The 18,431-nt window shown below is 40.8% G+C and overlaps 2 protein-coding genes across 7 annotated transcripts in view; one reads left to right on the top strand and one right to left on the bottom strand.

Moving 5' to 3' along the window:
• The window catches only part of gdpd3a (glycerophosphodiester phosphodiesterase domain containing 3a), a 55,077-nt gene extending 43,337 nt beyond the window's left edge, over positions 1-11,740 (bottom strand). For 2 of the 6 annotated variants that reach the window (XM_062453213.1, XM_062453167.1), the window contains exons 1-7: positions 11,644-11,738; positions 10,540-10,644; positions 10,115-10,282; positions 9,518-9,560; positions 8,973-9,108; positions 8,674-8,719; positions 8,233-8,351 (exon numbers count right to left, since the gene is read on the bottom strand). In XM_062453213.1, the coding sequence (XP_062309197.1) occupies positions 8,233-8,351; positions 8,674-8,719; positions 8,973-9,108; positions 9,518-9,560; positions 10,115-10,253 (483 nt within the window). In that variant the 5' untranslated portion in view covers positions 10,254-10,282; positions 10,540-10,644; positions 11,644-11,738. The other 4 variants (XM_062453203.1, XM_062453185.1, XM_062453176.1 and 1 more) reach the window with 4 other exon arrangements.
• Positions 1-18,431, top strand: part of nudt9 (nudix (nucleoside diphosphate linked moiety X)-type motif 9) — a 241,099-nt gene that overhangs the window by 102,893 nt on the left and 119,775 nt on the right. The window lies entirely within an intron of this gene.

The following is an 18,431-nucleotide window of genomic DNA, read 5'->3' as shown; positions in this document are numbered from 1 at the left end:
GTCGTCTCAGTTACACTATCAGGGCTTGGAAATACAGTGACTTGCTAAAGTAGGCAAATGGCTAGTAGAACATAACATTTCATAATCATTTCAGTATATCAAACAGCTGCAAGACCCAGTGAAATATAATATACAGCAAGCAAACTAATGTTAACTAGCATCACTAACAACATTGGCTAATTCAACTTTGGTAGTGTATCCAAGCTTTTTGTAGGTTCGTTTTAGATATAATTATATATGGTCGTGTGGACAATAAGACACGGATGCGGTCTCTTTTCACAACTTGTATTTTACCACTTCTCTTCTTGACATAGTTTTCAGTCACGTGACATGCACAGTGACCTGGAGGGCAAAACGCTGCTGGCGATAGCGGCTCACACCGTTGAGACGCAGCAAAATCCGGAAAATGTACCTTCCCGCGTTTCTTTGGATCACCCCTTAGCTAAAGAAAAGGAAATATCTGGACACAAAGTGCAAGTGTTGGCGTCTGACACAACAACCCAACTATTTAGCTAACTAGCTAACTTTAACTCACTACGACCACTGCTGTTGGTCACCTTGATACACAACAAACTATGTCAAACCGATTACATAAAGATGTGTTTTATGGCTAAAAATACAATTATTAATATATCTGTATATACTTGTGTTTAACTTTACTTGAGCTTTGATGAAGCGTTCGTTGCAAATACGTGTACATTTGGACGGCTGCCATTGTTTGCCCTCCCCAGAGACAGAGGTAACATTACGTGTAATGGCACAAATCCACAATCATCTTCTCTCTGGGTTTTCTTCATCGGACGGAATTCTATAGAAACACAGCCCAGGCTTGTCTCCTCTTTGATTAGTGCATCCGATAGCACAACGACTATCCGGCATTTTGGCAACACAAAAGCAACAGACTCAAAGTAAATGTATGACTTTCTTATGTTTGGCGGGCAGCGGAGAGTTTGCGGAGAGTTACTTTTTTGCCCTCCAAGGGGGCGTGCCCCTTGGAACGTGACGTCATGTGAAAACTATGATTTCGAACAACCCTCACTGACTTCACGTAATGCTTACGTCAGCATCATGCCTATGGCAACTCCCAAGGGACAAAACACCCTTTTCCGTTGAACATAAAGGCTGCTACAGTAGGCTATCCTCAGGATTTGCAAGCTAGCTAAACTTATACTACATCTAAAATTTTGTAGACATAACAATGGATTTTGCCACTTAATGAGTGACTTGGCTTTATTTCTAGACATACTATCCACAACTGAAGTGTGTTACACAATGCTGTAAGATCGCCTATACTCGTGCATTGCTTGGTATTGTAGCGGCAATGCTCTTGGTACCCAGAATGCCCCTCGGCAAGCTGAAAAGCTACGAAGTTAAGGGCATTAGCTTAGTTAGATAAGCATTGTTCAGAGTTCTATAGTTGTGTTCATTCTGTTTTGATATGTGTAATGCTATGGTCTGTAGTTCAGATAATTTGAGTGTTCACCCTGATTGTGAATGTTGTCTGGTTAGATGGCTATCCAAGCTGTCCAATGAAAAAAGCGTTCGGAAGTCAATATTCCAGTGCGGCCTGTACTCAAACACGAAGCTCCCATTCTGGTGGGATGCGGCTTATAGGAAAAGTAGCCTGTTTTCCGTAAACTGCGGTAAAGTGTTAGTCAGTGCATTCATTTAGCTCAGGGGTCACCAACCTGTTTGAAACTGAGAGCTACTTCATGGGTACCGAGTCATACGAAAGGCTACCAGTTTGGTACACTCTTCTGAAATAACAAATTTGCTCAGTTTACCTTTAGTTATATATTATTATTAATGATACTCATCTATGTGAAGACACTGATCATGTTAATGATTTCTCACAATAATTATCAACAATGACTTAACAAGGTGGGAAACAGTTAATGGCCGCGTTTCCCAGATTCGTTCGAGCTTCTTAACGAATCTGGGAAACGCGGGCAATATCATTATTCAATACTTTATTTCTATTATTGTTTACATTTTCAGATGATCACTAGCCACTGACAAACCCAAATCATGAACTATGTTGCAGCATGTTTGAAAAAGTTATCAATTATGTAATGTTTAACAAAAATCAACTTTCATATTTTTTTATAAATCTTATCACATTTTAAACTAATGACCAAATCTGCTGCATTTATACAAAATTATATTTGTTAGATTTCATTTAACAAAATTATATCTGTTACATTTCATGAACACACTTGAATTTACAAAAAATTTTCAATATTTTAATTAAACTTTGCGATGGCACTGCCATGTTGCCACTGACAACATCTGGTATCTGTTTCTTTGTTAGTGGGAAGACTGGCATTTCATGCTGTTCACCAGTGTATTGTAATTTGGTGTGTAACTTGACACTGCAACTCTGAGTAAGTCTTGCAGATGTGCATCAGTGAGGCGTGTTCTGTGTTTGTTCTTGATGAAGTTCATGTCAGAAAATGCTGATTCACAGAGATTGGTTGAACCAAACAGGCTGGCAACCTTCATAGCTGCTGTGCATACACCACTGTACTTTTCTGTGTCAACAAGGCACCAAAGGTTTGGTGCAGCCTGGTAGGCTTTGAGGTGGAGGTCATTTTGCAATGTTACGATTTCAATCTCCACTTGTCCAGCATCCAAGTTGAATGTTGCACTTAGTTGCTCAGCAATGCATGTTATGTCAACATTCATGAAGGGATTGGAAATGAATGACACACATGGCTCAAGCTGATCAAGGTCACAAAACCTATTCTCAAACTCTTGCCCCAGTCTGCTTATGACTTGACAGTAGTTTTCTGAAACTTGTCAGCATTGTCTTTCAGCACCGACTGTACAGAGGTAAAGTGCAGCACCTTTTTTCTCTGTAAGTGCACAGAGAAAATGTTCATCTTGGCTTTAAATTCATATAAAGCACTTATCATATCAACAACAGTCTTATCTTTGCCTTGCAGCTCGCAGTTCAAGTGGTTTAGTTTCCCAGTAATGTCCGTAAAAACTGCAAGGTCAAGTGTCCACTCTGTGTCCTCTAGCAGCGAGACGTCTTCGCCTTTGGACTGCATGAACTCTTTGATTTCACCCAAAAGTGACAAAAAATTAAGTAAAACTCGTCCTCTGCTGAGCCATCGGATTTCTGTGTGTAGCATCAGGTCACCATATTCAGCTGACATCTCCAATAGCACCTTCTAAATCCTGTGCCGTTTTTCTTTGGAGCGGATGCTGTTTATGATTTTCACTACGGGAGTCATCACGTGCCCAAAGCCGATCACTTTTGCACATAGCGCCTGCTGGTGAATGATGCAGTGGTAATGCAGAAATGTTGGAAAGTCTGGGTCACTTTTGCAGTGAGCGATGAAAACTGTATGTCGGACGATCATAGCAGGAGCCTCATCTGTAGTCACCGCTACCAGCTTTTCCAATGGTACCTTTTTCTGCACAAAAAACTCCTTCACCGCGTTATAAATTTAAACTCCCATCGTCGTTGTCTTTAGGGACAGTAGGGTCAGAAGTTCTGCTTTTGTGGAGAAAGCATCAAACACCATCCGGATAAAGACCAACAGCTGCGCTGTACTGCTGCTGTCCACAGACTCGTCGCACTGGATGCTAAACCACCTGCACTTCGCCAAATCCCGGTCCAGCTGATTGGCCAAGTTACCGAACATAGCCGACACTCGTCTAGCCATCGTAGATGCCCCCAGTTGGACATCGGAGAGAATGGAGGTTAGATCGGTTCCATTTTTCTCATCTTTAAGTACAGTGTTAGCAATTATCATCATTGCTTCTTTGAAAGTTTCTCCGTCTAAAAATGCCTTCTTCTTTATCAGAAAATGTGTAGGTCTAAACAAGGCTTCGGTTGCTTTTTGGGAGTTTTTCGCCGGCCTTGTGAAAAAAGACTGCTGCTTACCCAAAGCTGCCTTTAACTTATGGGATTTTTCTGCCCGCCACGCTACCCGATGGGTAGTTAACATTGTAGCTTTTGTGACAGGTCATGAAGTGTCTCTCCACATTGTGCCGCTTTGACGTTGCCACATTCGCCCCGCAAATGAGGCACACGCAGCTTTCATTAACAGTTAACACCGCTTTCGGCTCTCCATCTTGATCTTCGCTGCGCCTGCCAGCTGACTCTCTCCACAAACGCTGAAGTTTTGTCATGCGCACAATACTGGTTTTTACTTTTATCAATAAAAGCTTTTTTTAAATATATATTTTGTCATTTTCAAAACTATATAAATGCAAGTCTGATAAACACGTTAAGGAGTAGCGTCGCACATATGTGATCGTTCGAAAGCGGGCCCCATGTGATCGTTCGATCGTTCGAAAGCGGGCCCCACAGCTTAGCGTCGCACATGTGTGATTCTGAACATTCCAACCGACTATTTTCCGATAGACAAAAACGATATGACAAACGCTGAAGTATTGTCTTAAATGATTGAACTCGCTGTGAAATATATTATTGTTGCTTGCTTTTTTTCCACAAGTACACTCTTGCACTTTTGAGGTTCTTGCTGTTTAATTGTAACTTGTCTAACTACATGCTCTTATTATTCTTCCCTTTGGGACTTATTTGGTTTCACAATGTATGCTTCATGTTTGGCTACCCGCAATGTTTGGGGCTTTCTCGTTGTCATGATTAGTGACCTATGCACTTTTGTAAAACTCTCTATTGGAATTCGCTTTGGATAAAAGCGTCTACTAAATGCATAAATGTAAATGTATGGCTTCAAAATGTACAATTAGGAGGCTAACAAGTAACACTAGCAGGTAGTAGCATTGGTATGAGTATTATGCTAGGTTGCTAGGTACAGAAGCTAACTAAAGCTAGCTAGCTTCCGTTTTGGAAAAATAAGTCACTCTGGTGGAAGCGTCGGAAATATTTAGAACTCACGCATCTAATGGTTAAAAAAGAATATCAACAGAATAAAATTACATTTTAGACGCAGCTGACTGGTGAGTTGTGCTATTTTTAGAACAGGCCTGCGGGCAACTCATGTGGTCCTTACGGGCGACCTGGTGCCCGCGGGCACCGTGTTGGTGACCCCTGATTTATATTGATAATCCTGGAAAAAGAAACGCAGTATCCCAATCAACCAGTTTAACCAAAAACACAAACTGATGCTTGCCCGCAGAATTCCATGGCCCCGCACTCTTCTGTGCTTGCTATAATAGCCACTGTTGCGTCACACATAAGTCCAGGTGTCAGCACACAAGTCAGAATTGAGTAGGTTAAGAAAACATTACGAAACTAAAGAAAGTTTCTAAATAATAGGCCAACCAATCATCTTATTTTTACTCAAACATAATAACAACATGAGCATTAACTATTGATGTCCCTACCAAAGCTGATATCAAACTTATGTCCCTGAACTGTACGTATTATGAGCCAAAAACTGCAGCAAACTAGACCGCCCCTCGGTACCATCATGAATAACAGTAGAAAGGAGAGTCAGGGGAGCAGGGGGGTGTTCCATCAACGTCGCTAACGCAAGTTGCGCTTACACAATCAAAAATTGTAGGATAAAATTCAAAACACTGAAGAATTTGAAGGCCATGGTTAATTGCACTTTATGTGGGCTAATAATTGTTTTGTCTTCACATCTTGAACACAATTAATAAATTACTTCAAAATAACTTTGCCACACACATTTATTAACTGATTAACTGAGCTTTAAGATAAAAGGGAAAGATAAACCATGACTAAAATGGGGATTCACTGAAATAAGTATTATTGCACAGATCCAGCACAAACTTTCAGATCAGAAGGTGACCCAAACTGTAGCACACTTTGCTTGGCAGAACAGTCATTTAAAATTGCCCAGCATGACTAAGAATATATAATTATATTACGTGTCCGCTGTGCATATTTCATCCAAATCCAATTATTACTATTCTGACAGTGTATGGACAGCTGCCCCATATTTCCAGATTTTCAACTAACATAGTCTGCCTCCACAGATCCAGAGGGGGCTTGGTCAGTGGCAGACTGTGGCTGTTTGAAGGGCAAGGGCGGAAACATTTAAAGGGCTGCTACTGCACGACATGGGCTCTCACCAGTGTAACAATGGGAATGGGACGACACCCCAAGTGTTGTCACAGCCTCACTTTGGGAAAGCATGCCCTAGTGGGAACATTGTAGGGGAAACTGTTGGGCACAGCATCTAATTGTCTTCTATGGAAAGCGCACCATTTGGGACAATGTCATGTAGGGGCAGCATAAAGGGCATTTCATAACAGCACCCTTTTCCATTGGAAGTAAGGGCACGGGAACAGTCAAATTTAGATCATTGTAAGGGCACCTTATAGTGTACTGCATCACATTTTCTCTACTATAAAGGAACTCATTAAGACATGTTTTGAAATTTATAGAGGGGCATTTATAGAGCACACTATCCTTTATTGCGTTAAGGGGCAACCTGGGCACTCACAATATGTGAAAGTATATTTCACAATGTGAATGGCAGACAGTAGGGCACTTGGTCTCATTTTTGCCACTCTAGAGAGCATTTTAGAAATGCTTTTTCAACCCTGGGGGCACCAGACAGTCACCCCCTGAGTCTTCCAGTGGGCCTGGATACACCCACAGGGACAGTATATTGCACCTATAACATTGGGGAAGCCAGAAGGAGAGGATGAGGTAATATAGAGGCTTGTCAACATATAGGCTACTTTAAACAATGACAATGCTTTATACAATAGAATAAAAAGTCTCGTTGATTCTTTGTGTTTCAAGATGATCTGGAAAACTGATGATAATATTCAGGTACTGCTTTGGAGCAAGATATACCCTTCATATTTCCTGGCATAGTTGCCTTTGCTAAACCTTTTTAAGTCACCAACCCTGTTCAAGAATGTCCCACATGCTAAGACACACAGAGATGCAGACAGACTGAACAGTGGTCAAGGCTTGGCTACAGTGAGTTTGCTTCCTGGTGTGTGATTCCAGCAGACTACATAGTCTAGGCCTACCTACATAGACTGCAGTCTACTACCCTCATTTCTACTATTATAGTCTTCTACTCTCCTTTCTACTACTTTCTACGAAGGATGGTAGGCTGCTCTTATGCGTTTTTCTATATATATATTAATCTATCAAGATAAACTATGCTGGGCCTGCTGTACCTATACCTCTTCCCCATATACTGGTCAGGGAAGCATTACTTCTGTCTCTGAAGACCCTTGGGGCTGGTGGGATAAACGCTCTTTGTATATTCTGAGCACCTTCATCCACAGGGTTGTCAAAGAACGGATACACCATAATTGATTGTAACTTGTCTAGACGCTCTGCTTAGTTTCTAAGGCCTTATTTTATGTCAATTAACCAATGGCTTTTGAAAACAGTTAAAGTCACATTATTTCTTAACTTGTTTATTTAAATTAATACATTCTTTGGAGATGAAGTAAACACGTAAATTCATTCATGTCTGCACTTCAAAAAGTCAGCACTCCTAACAAAGTGCTTTGCGCACAGGAATTTACTTGACGGAACTGTCTTTTTACATTGTGTTTCTGCCTGTTTGAGATTATTTGCAACACATCTTAGTTTAGCTCGACTTTTAGCCTGACACGGAGCAGGCTAGTTCCGAAGTATAAGTTACCTTGGTTACATAGCTAGAACTAGAATAAGCCACCTTAATGGAACCGAACTCTCGCTGAAATAATTCTTTCTTTTCCATAATCGACGTTGATGGAACAGGACTCAGGTCTTATGAGAAGAATTGCAAAGACAAAGACCATTTTGTAAACATAAAAAACTAAAAGAAAAGGTTACAGTGGGCAAAGAAACAGACATTGTCAGGACTACAGAATAGACTGGCTGGCACAGTTGCCTGAGGTTAACCCCATTGAGCTTTTGTGGGATCAGCTAGACTGTAAGGTGTGTGACTAGTGTCCAACAAGCCAGCCATATAAGGCAAGTGCCACAGGAAGCGTGGGATGAAATGTCATCCCAAATGAGTATCTGGACAAATTGTCAGCTTGAATGCCAAGGATCGGCAACACTGTCATTGCTGAGATTTTTTAAATAAAAACACTTAAGTATTTTTTATGTATTTAAGTTTTTAATGTGCTGACGATCCATTGTGATCAGATAAGTATCCTTTAATTATTTATTTTTTCTTTTACATAAGAGAAAAATATGTACATTATTCCAAACTTTTACCTCCCAGTGCCTGTCTAATAAAAAAGAGACTATGTAATTTGGTTTGTCGTATTTAACACTGCCATTAAAGAGGTCAGAAACGTTACCTTCTGTATCAGCACAGTGTTTTCCTCTTTGATCTCAATGTTGATGGGCATGTTGGGAAACTTCCTGAACACATCCTCCAATAGGGCAAACTTCCTGTCTGTCCCGGTGCTGTAGTGTCCTGGCATGGCAAAACAAAGTTAGGGCGTGAGATGGAGGGGTGGCATGGAAGGATGTATTTAGTATTTGTTTGTATACATACACACACATATGCATGACAAATGCTCACTCAGGCACAGACATACGCTCATACCCACCAGTGTGAAAACTGGTCTGGAACAGACTGCTCAAGACTTACCTCTGTCATGATTTTTTGTGAGTGTGTGAGAGATTGAGCAACACTTTTATCCAAAGACATACGGGGGGCTGGATTTGAACCTGCAACCTTTTTATCTGAAGTCAAATGCTCAACCACTGAGCTATACACAGAGCAAATTACACACCTGCAAAAAACGTAACTTCCATTCTCTCTTTATACAGAGGCATCTCCTGAAAGAGATAAGGATGTGTTCATTAATTAATTCACCTTTCAGAATTATTATGGTATTTCTTGAACTATTTAAATATTTTTGGACTCTACTGTTGATTGACTATTGGTTAATCATCATTATTTCAAACTGACACTGCTAGTGAGACTGTTACATATTAAGGTGATACAGTTACTGTACATTCTACATTACTTGATTTTGAGAACTTTATCAAGTGGTCAAACTTAAGTTTTTGATTCAGTTTAGTTTCTGACCTCTAGACTCAAGGAAGAGATAGTGACATCTTGGCCCGTCTGTCGCAGGAGGTTCTCATCATGTGACACAACCACGTGACCATCCCGGGTAAGGTGGCAGTCCATCTCCAACATCTCTGTACCCTGCTCCACTGCACTAGGGGAGAGAGGGAGAGGGCGACAGAAATGTGAGACTTAGTAATGTTGGTGAACTAACTGGCTAACACTTCATTTTTGTAGATACACGTTTGTCACATAAGTACTATAAGCTTATAATCACATAAGCTATTTTGATTTGAGTGCAGAGAAAATAGAAACATACTCTGTATTTTGTGTTACATAAAATACTTTTTAGTTTACATAAAAGTAATTGACTGGTATGAATGACTATATATTAAAAATGTTGATCATATCAGGCATTTGCTGTAAATACAATTTTATATATCTTGCCCCTAAGCAAAGGGTAGTAACACAACCTCACAATTCATTTACTAACAGAAAACATGAAAACCAAGACACTTGGATGATTATACTGTTGTTGGATTCTTTAGCTGTTAGTTACTCACTGACTGAATGCCTCCATGGTGCTCTCTATTCTCTCACCGGATCCTGGCAATCAGCAGCAGAGTAGAAAAAGATTAACTTCAGATCACCTTTTTCTCTGAACTTTTTGTGTATACACTACTGACAAAGTGAACATGTGCCAATATACAGTATGAATGCTCTCTGAACAAATGGATGTTAAGTATTTCTCTTGTACTTTCTCTAGGTACGTTATATACTGTGCTCTATGGTTTTATGCGTAAAAGCAAATATATCTCTCTGATTTAGTCAACTGCATAGCGAAACAAGTGTTCATTTGGCCCTTATATGTCCCCCTTAACCCTGGGGTCCTTTCCTCTGTGACTACTCATTGACTAAAGAAATAGATTTGCTAAAGTATCTGCAGTGATGCCATTTATCTTAAACCTCACAGATTTTTTTAATTTATTTTTTACCCTTCCCTTTACCAAGCTTTACCCAAGCCCATTTAAAATGAACAAAAAAAGTGCTTTCTTGCCTCTTTCAATAATTACTTATTGGAGAGGAAACAATTGAGACAATGAAGCTATTATGAGGCTATAGAAACTGTGGAACGGGTCCCTGGGTTTCTCCATGCTTACCTCCTCTATGGGAGATGTGTGTGCAGTGGAAAGCTGTCCTTCTTTTCCTGTGCAGGATGTGGGGGTTCTTTAACAAGTAAAGTGATGTGAGGGTATAGCCCCCTAGGGCCGGTATGATGAAGTACAAGGAGCTACTCATATTTTCCAGAATCCTTCCCAAAGAAGAGGCTGAGGAAGAGTAAACCGGATGGTCCTTAGGAAAGTTGGAGCAAAGTCTCCAAAAATAAACTTTCTGTGTTTGGGGAAGGGTATTGAATTGAATTATTTAATCTGTATATTCAGCTGCACTCACACTTACTTTCATAAGTTTTGTAAATCAAATGCACATGCTGGGATCTAAACTACCTGCTAACATTAAGAATTTTTCTCAGACACATTTCTCCATTAAATCCTCTCTTGCACACGCCGGTCACTCAATCACTTACCCTGTTTTCTCTCTTCTCCTTGCTCTCTGTCACTCTTTTATGATCCCCTTTATTCTTTTTTTGCACTTTGTCAGTAAATGTGTACTCTGAGAGCCAATAGACAAGCTGAAACATTTCAAGTAAAAAAAATGAAACAAAACTTGACAAACAGGTAAGACCAAAGGTGGAACTCAAGTCTCTAGCATTTCCCTCCCTCCACCAAAAACCCTGTATCTGATGCCACCACTGTTGCCACTTTCCCACAGTATATTTTGCAGTGTCAACTAGTTTCCATTTCTAATCTCACTTGCTCTTTCCATTTCTGCTTCATCACCCAAACTTTTGAAACCCATTCATGAGTGTAGACGCTCCCAGACGATCCCATGTTACCCCGCTCCTCATCTTCCTCCACTGGCTTCCCATCACGGCCCGTATCAGATTCAAGACTCTGGTACTGACCTTCCGAGCGGTGAACGGGACTGCACCCGACTACATCAAGTCTCTCCTCCAGCCTTACACCCCCACCCGCCACCTACAGTCTTCTTCTGACAACCATCTGGTGGTACCACCGCTCAAGAGCGCCCGGTCCCAACACAAGCTCTTCTCCTGTCTGGCCCCCCAATGGTGGAATCCACTCCCCACCTCCATCAGGGACACTGACTGTCTCCCCACCTTCAAGAAAAGGCTCAAGACGCACTTGTTCTGGGAGTACAACTGCACTTAGGAATGCTTGGCTGGACCTGATGTTAGTTTCCTCCAGGATCACAATGACTCTTATTGAGAGACTTGTTGCTCTTGTTGGTTATTTGTAACAGATTTAAATTCTTGTACTCGCTGTGAAATATTTTACTGTTGATTGTTTTTCTACAGGTACACTCTTGCACATTTTGAGTTTCATGTTGTTTAATTGTGACTTGTTTAACTGCATGCTCTTATGGTTCTTCCCTTTGGCACTTATTTGGTTTTTCACAATGTATGCTTCATGTTTTGGTTGCTCACAATGTTGGGGCTATCTCGTTGTTATGATCAGTGACCTATGCACTTTTGTAAAGCTCTGCTAAATGCATAAATGTAATATAAATGTAATGTAAATGTGTACAAGTTAATAAGCAGTAGGTAACTCACCTCTGTCGCTCGGTGGCCTCTCCCTTCCCTGTGGCAATATTGCTTTTCACTCTGGCTTGACTTGTTTTGAACTACAATGAAACTGACATCATGAGTGTGCGTGAGAGAGTGTATGTGTGTGCACAATAAAGTGTCAACCTGTTCAAAGGTCCCCCTATAGGAAATGATTGCAGAACGTATTGTGCAGCCTGGGTTTGTCAAATGTATTCTAATCAATTGTATAGAAGATGTTTTCTGTATGTCACATTTCACTGTTCAATACAGTATCATACATTGAACAGAAAGATTGGGCTTTTGGAAGAAGAGAAGAAAAAAATTTGTCAGAGTGAGAGAAAAAAAGACATGACTTCCAAAAGGCATGCAAGCATAGATGTAAGGCAGGCTATCTGTTGATTTCACAATGGATGGTGTGCTGAGGTATGTAAACATAGCACGAATCACACAGTGTATTCAACAAAGAATCTGTGTTAATAGGTATGTGGGCTCTCACATAAACACAAAGTAACCTGAATGCTGTAGAATGGTATTGTTTACAGTTTCAATAGAATTGCTGAAATGAAGCAAAAGTGAGTGGCAAAGCTCAAAGGTAGAAGGTGAAAACATCCCAACTCGTATGTTATACCGTGCCTTGCAAGGTGTCCCCACCCTTTTGAACTCAGCCTTTTCAGCCTCTACGCCAATACCTCATACAAACCAAGTTAAAACATGTTTTGTTTTTTAATGGTATTTTATTAAATACAGACACCTGTTTACAATAAGATATCCCCTCCTGTCTCAGTGGGATGGGCGCTATAGCTCAAAAAAACTGTTGGTCATCTTCCCCTTGAACTTGACCACTTTATATTGTTTATATTATAACATTTGTATTTCTTTAGTTTCCAATATTATAAGTTAGTCAAATGCAGTACAGAAACCTTACTTTCTAAAGCTGTTTTAGCAGATAAAGATAATAGGCGTGTTCGACATCGGCTGTGGCTGGATGGACCAATCGGCGAGAGTTGCCGCTTGCAGTCGGGGGAGGACTTGAAAACTGAGACGTCAAGTCGGACATCCTGCTTCCCCTGGTTTTTTGCGTTTACGTCAGTAATATGAGTTTATATACAATTTACAACTCCTAAAATGTATTTAAATTATGTAGTCTGCTTGGAATCAATCAATCTTTTTTTAAATTTATTAATACATTTGTGTTTTTGTATTAATATAGGCTAAGATGCATTGTTTTTAGGGTGACTTTTTAACATTCTGTCAAGGGTCTACAGATGAAAAATGATCCTTTTGGCTAATTATGGCACATTTACAGTCATGTTCATTAATGTGCACTGCCCCTGTACACAAATAAAAAATAAAATTAGTCATGGCCAATGGCCAATAAACGTCCATGAATCATCATGCATTAATACCTGAATTATACCTGAATTAATACTTAGTTAAATATGAATTAGGATGAGTATCACACACTAATAAAGAGCTGACCTTAAAGGGGTGATTGACTGGGTTTTTGGGGTATCTCACACTGTTCCTTAAGGTCTCCGAATAGGACATTGGTAACATTGGTTGGGCTGAAAATGGCCCGGGTGCTGTTCTATGCCCCCTGATACATCCAGTGAAGTTTTCGCTGGTTTTCTCCTTTTATCTTATGCTCATGAATATATAGATGAGCTGCGCGCTGATTGGTTGGTTTACAACGAGTGAAGCTGCGGAGCAAAGACGCAACACGGCCAACAGGACTCACTGAAATAACGAAGGTGGAGACTTGAAATAAAAACTTACAAATAAATCTATTGTGTCTACACAACACTGTTTTCAACAGATTGACTAAATCATTTGAAATGATTACGTTAGTTGTTTCCACTTCTGTTGAACAGGATCGCCTTAGGTGGGTAACGTTAGCACTAAAACTTAGCAAGTAAACGTATCGTGATTCAACTCAGCTGCAGTTAGCTCTGGCTATCTTGCTGAAAAATAGATCTGGACAAACATGCATCTTGAATTGTAGATTTACATGACAACACAGGTTATTTATTTGAATGAAACACAGTCAGGAACATGAAATAACGTTATCTCCATTGCCAATAAACTAGGCTAAATCATCACACATTCTACCTATGCTCTTGGGTTCGCAAGCTAAACTAGTTTACATGCCTACAGTCTAGGTGTTTTGACTATCTAGCTGTACTTGCATTCCTTTCAAATCAGCGTTAATAAAAAGCAGATGAGCTACAGCAGGCATGGGCAAACTACTGCCCGCGGGCCACATCCGGCCCGTTAGGCTTTTTAATCCGACTTTTCCCTGCAATGCCTGCGTTTCCCCGATAGATGGCGCATTCCAGACACAGTGACCTTTGTTTGACTGGTGTAGGCCTACTATACTCTCTACGTCACGTTTTCCCTTTGCCTTTGGAATTCTTCTGTAAAAATGAGCGAACCAAAAAAAAGAAAAGTGGACCGTGAGTGCCGAGTGTTTAATAAAGAATGGACAACAAAATATTTTTTCACTGAAGTCCGATCAACGGCTTCGCTGCTTGGCCCCTAAATATAGCTGCAAGCAGCAATGGAGGGGCCAAGCAGTCCAGAGCAGGACATAGCACCATAGCCTCCATAGAACTTGTGCAACAATTAATTCACAACAACCTTTTGCACTCATGCAACACACCAAGTCACCAACATACCAGTGATTTTTCTGGTATAGCACCCCAGCCCTCTGGTCTTCGTGGGAACGATGGAACCCAAGTTTGGTAACAATCGGACAAATGGTTGCTGAGATATGCTCTCACGCCTTGTTTGGCGGCTTTGCCGCCACCTTTGATCGGCTCTACCGAAATTTCGGCTCTGCCAAATTTGGTAAACATTAGACACATTTTGTGGCGTGCAAAAGGTTTTAACATGAAATCCAAAATGGCGGCCGCCGCCTTTGATCGGCTCTACCGAACAAACGTTTTTGAAAATGGAAAATCCATCTGATACCTTTTGTGCAGCTGGGTCTGAATATAATCTGTGCCAAATTTGGTAAACATTGGACAAAATTTGGGGCATGCAAAAGATTTTTACACTTTACCATGAAATCTAAAATGGCGGCCGCGTCTATTCGGTTGTTATGAAATATTATCGATGGTCAGGCTTGGGATCTCACAAGACATCAAGAGACAAAGAAATGACTTTATTAAGGTAAAAACTTCAACAGTTAGTAGCTAAAACACGTTTATGCTTCCGGCCACGCCCCCTTTTAGTCACATGACACAATTTTTGGAGGACATCCTCAGAATAAGGTTCCGAGTAGGCGTAACAAATTTGGTGTCACTACCTCAAAGAACTGCTGAGATATGACTTCACTTCCTGTTTGGCGGCTTTTCTGCTGAATTTGATTGGCTGTCACGGACAAACGGTTGTGGGGTTATCACAATTCTTTACCATAACTTTTGTGAGGCTTAGTCTGAAGAGAATATCTGGTAATTTTGAAGAAGATTTTACAAAAATTGTAGGAGGAGTAGGCTTTCAAAGGTTTTTGATAAACCGGAAATGGCGTGAAATCTATGTAACCAGAAATTGATGGTGTGCGTTGAAACTCGGCTTGATCCAAGGAATCCAATGGTACCTAATTTTTGACAATCGGACATGCGGTTCAAAAGTTACTTATGTAAACGCAACTCCAACTTTTACCCGTTGGTGGCGCTAGAGTGCCCAAGTATGAGACATGAGACTTTGTGAATTGGACCATGGGACTGTCCCCAATGAGCGTGCCAAATTTCACAACTTTCGACCAAGAGCTTCTGGGTGCTGCCATTGAAACCCAGTCCTAAGAATAATAATAATAAATATAGCTGCAGGCAGCAATGGCGGGTTCCTCCTCAGCATTGCAAACCATTACAAAATTGACATGACACAGACATGTATTTCATACATGTACACAACATTTCAATACAATTGGATCAATGGCTGATTTGAAGTCATTTTTTGAAATTCTTCACAAATTGTCACTGTAGAGAAATATCCATGCTGCCGACATTATGGGTTCTTGAGACTTCTTTGTTCCCCATTGGCAATAAGGCATGCGTACCAACTTTTAGACATTTTGGACTGACAGGGTTAAAATGCCACCCTTTTGAAAGTGACAACTTTGAAGCGTGTTCTGTCAGGCCACCTGTGCTCTGGTCAGGCCCATCATGCAGAGATCCATTCTTTAAAAGCTTTGATTACAACAATAACTTTATGAAAGTCAGAATACACTTTAGTAAAGGATGTGTGTAGTTTATGTACTACTACTGCTTGCTCTGCCCACACACTTTCCCCATCCATGCTGTTTCCCTCTTTGCCAGTGCGGGTGGTGCGGTGGCCGCATGAGGTTTAGGTGTAGTCCAAAAGTTGCCTCCCACAATCAAAACATATTAACCGCAACATTGTTTTCAAACTTTCTCAAAGATGGCTTGAAAACCACAGATATTGACTCTCTTCTTGAGTAGATCTCTTTCCAGAATCTCAGTCAATCCAGAATCAAGATTAGCCTCATAGGCAATTGGTCTGGTCTAGGGCACAGCCCACGTTCAGCTCCTTGCAAGTATAGCCTGTGATAGTAAAATGGCCGACTCTCTGTTCCCATTAAACTACACAGCATGCACACTCAAGGTGACCAACAAGATTATATTAACTAACAAACAATGGCCGGGTTTCCCAGATTCGTTAAGAAGCTCTTAACGCTAAGAGCTTCTTAACAGCGTTCTAAGAACGCTCTTAGAACGCTCCTAAGAAGCTCTTAGCGTTAAGAGCTTCTTAACGAATCTGGGAAACCCGGCCAATAACATTACAAACATCTAACTGAACGAACACAACAACTGAAATCCCTTGCGTAGCTGTTGTTTTTTTAACATGCCGCACTGCATGCTGGGTACCCAAGAGCGCTGACGCTGATTATCTAGCTGTGCTCCGACTGCGTGATATGACGAGATGCTAGTGGTGCGCTGAGGTCTCAGAGTCTCCTGCCCGAGTTCAAGTTCTGCCCGATTAGCAAGCTATTTTTACTAATGTTTTGTTAGCAATTGAATGGTAATGCAAGCTAGCTAAAAACAATGTTAGTTAGCTTGGCTAAACTGGTTTTCATAGCAACAGAAATCAACAAATCAGATCAGTCGAACTTTATTCAGAAATGGGGGGATGGCGGGAACATTAAAGGTGTAGGTACAGTAAAAGTGAAATGGAACGCGTCTTTCTGCCTTGAAGCTGCGTGCGCATCAACAAGACCCCATCTATATGTAAAGATAACATCCAAGCTAACAATTTCGCCAAATCTGACTGCAGCATTGTATACCATATGTACCGTGTTATGGTTGTTTGAGTTAAACAACTTGCTAAATGAATTAAATGTCAAATCCAACTATAAATGTATAAAAGAGAGTTCCAATCAAATCTGAATTTGTTAGAGGTTTAAAAGGTTACCTTTGCCTAAACTGACATGCACCAACTCAGTTTCAACAGCCATTTACACATTTAGTCTCTATTTGTTACTCTATTCTTAAGGCATGTTTAACTTAATGTCTGCACCTCTCTGTCACCAACTGTCTCTGCAGTGGGGGCTTCACAGGGTGTCTACAGGTATAAACAAGTTAAATGTAAGACCTTTTAATACCACTTCCAAATGAAATTAAAGACCAAACTTACGATGGAAATACAAATCAAAAGTGGAAATATACAGTCATCTTTCCAAGTAAACACTGATGTCTGTTCAATATGAACAGTATGGTAAAATGACAATAATCGGTTGAGTTTAAGAACATTGACTAAATGTGTGTAATGCGGAAGGATAACACAAAAATGTAATTGCTGTCCTAAATTATACTTATTATTACACTAGGGTGGAAATGGTGGAGCAGAAACTAACAATTCCATGAATCCCATGGAAACAAAGGCAAATGTGTGAGATGTACTGATGTGGAGCACAAATGCTCCAAGAAGCAGTACTTCTCTTGAGTGGTTTTTATTCAGATGAATAATCATTGGATTCAGGTCAAAAGTCTATCACTTGAACTAGTTTCATCACTTAAGACACAAAGTCAGCAGCTTGGCATACTGGCACATGGAAAGGATTAAACATTTAGACTTTCATCAAAGTAATGCTGGCTTGTCCTTTTTCATCAATGTCCTCAAAAAAGCAGGCTGCAGAGCTACTGTGTCTGTGGGGTGACTGTCTCTGGAGGGCTGGCAGGCAGGGGCAAGCAGGGCCTGCAGGCAGGCAGGCCAGCTGGATCAAGCTGTTCTGGGGTCAGGGCTGAAGAGAAGCTGTCCAGCTAGAGAGGGGTAGTCCAGCAAGGGGTCTGTGTGGATCTCACCATCCTCGAGTCTGTTGCATCCTCTGTTGAACTCTGTTGAGCAGGCCTCTGCATGACCCTCCAGACCTGTCAAAGTGAAGAAAGGGTCCATGTCAGTTGTGAAAAATGAAGCTTTTCCCATCTACACTTGATACAGACTTCAGTTTTGACTGTGAAATGCAGTGTCATTACTTGAACTTGAATCCAAATGTGTTGACGTCATGGAGACCCATGCAGTCACTCAAAACACAGGTTCGATTCCAGGCTCTGGCAAGAGTATTTACCTCTAAACTGGTCAATATATACACATCTGACAAAAGACCAGCTCGACCTTTGCTTGTAAACAGTGATTCTGACTGTAAGAGACCTTTAAATAGCCTGACTTACCGAAATTGGCAAAACTAGCCTGGCTAACGTAGGTCGCTTTCTCAGGGCATATGACGAATGAAACAGGCTCGCCTTGAAAAAGTCTCCCTGCCGCATAGGCTTATT

This window comes from Osmerus eperlanus, chromosome 2 (genome assembly GCF_963692335.1).
Source record: "Osmerus eperlanus chromosome 2, fOsmEpe2.1, whole genome shotgun sequence".
Lineage (NCBI taxonomy): Eukaryota > Metazoa > Chordata > Actinopteri > Osmeriformes > Osmeridae > Osmerus > Osmerus eperlanus.
This window is presented reverse-complemented; position numbering and strand designations above follow the sequence as displayed.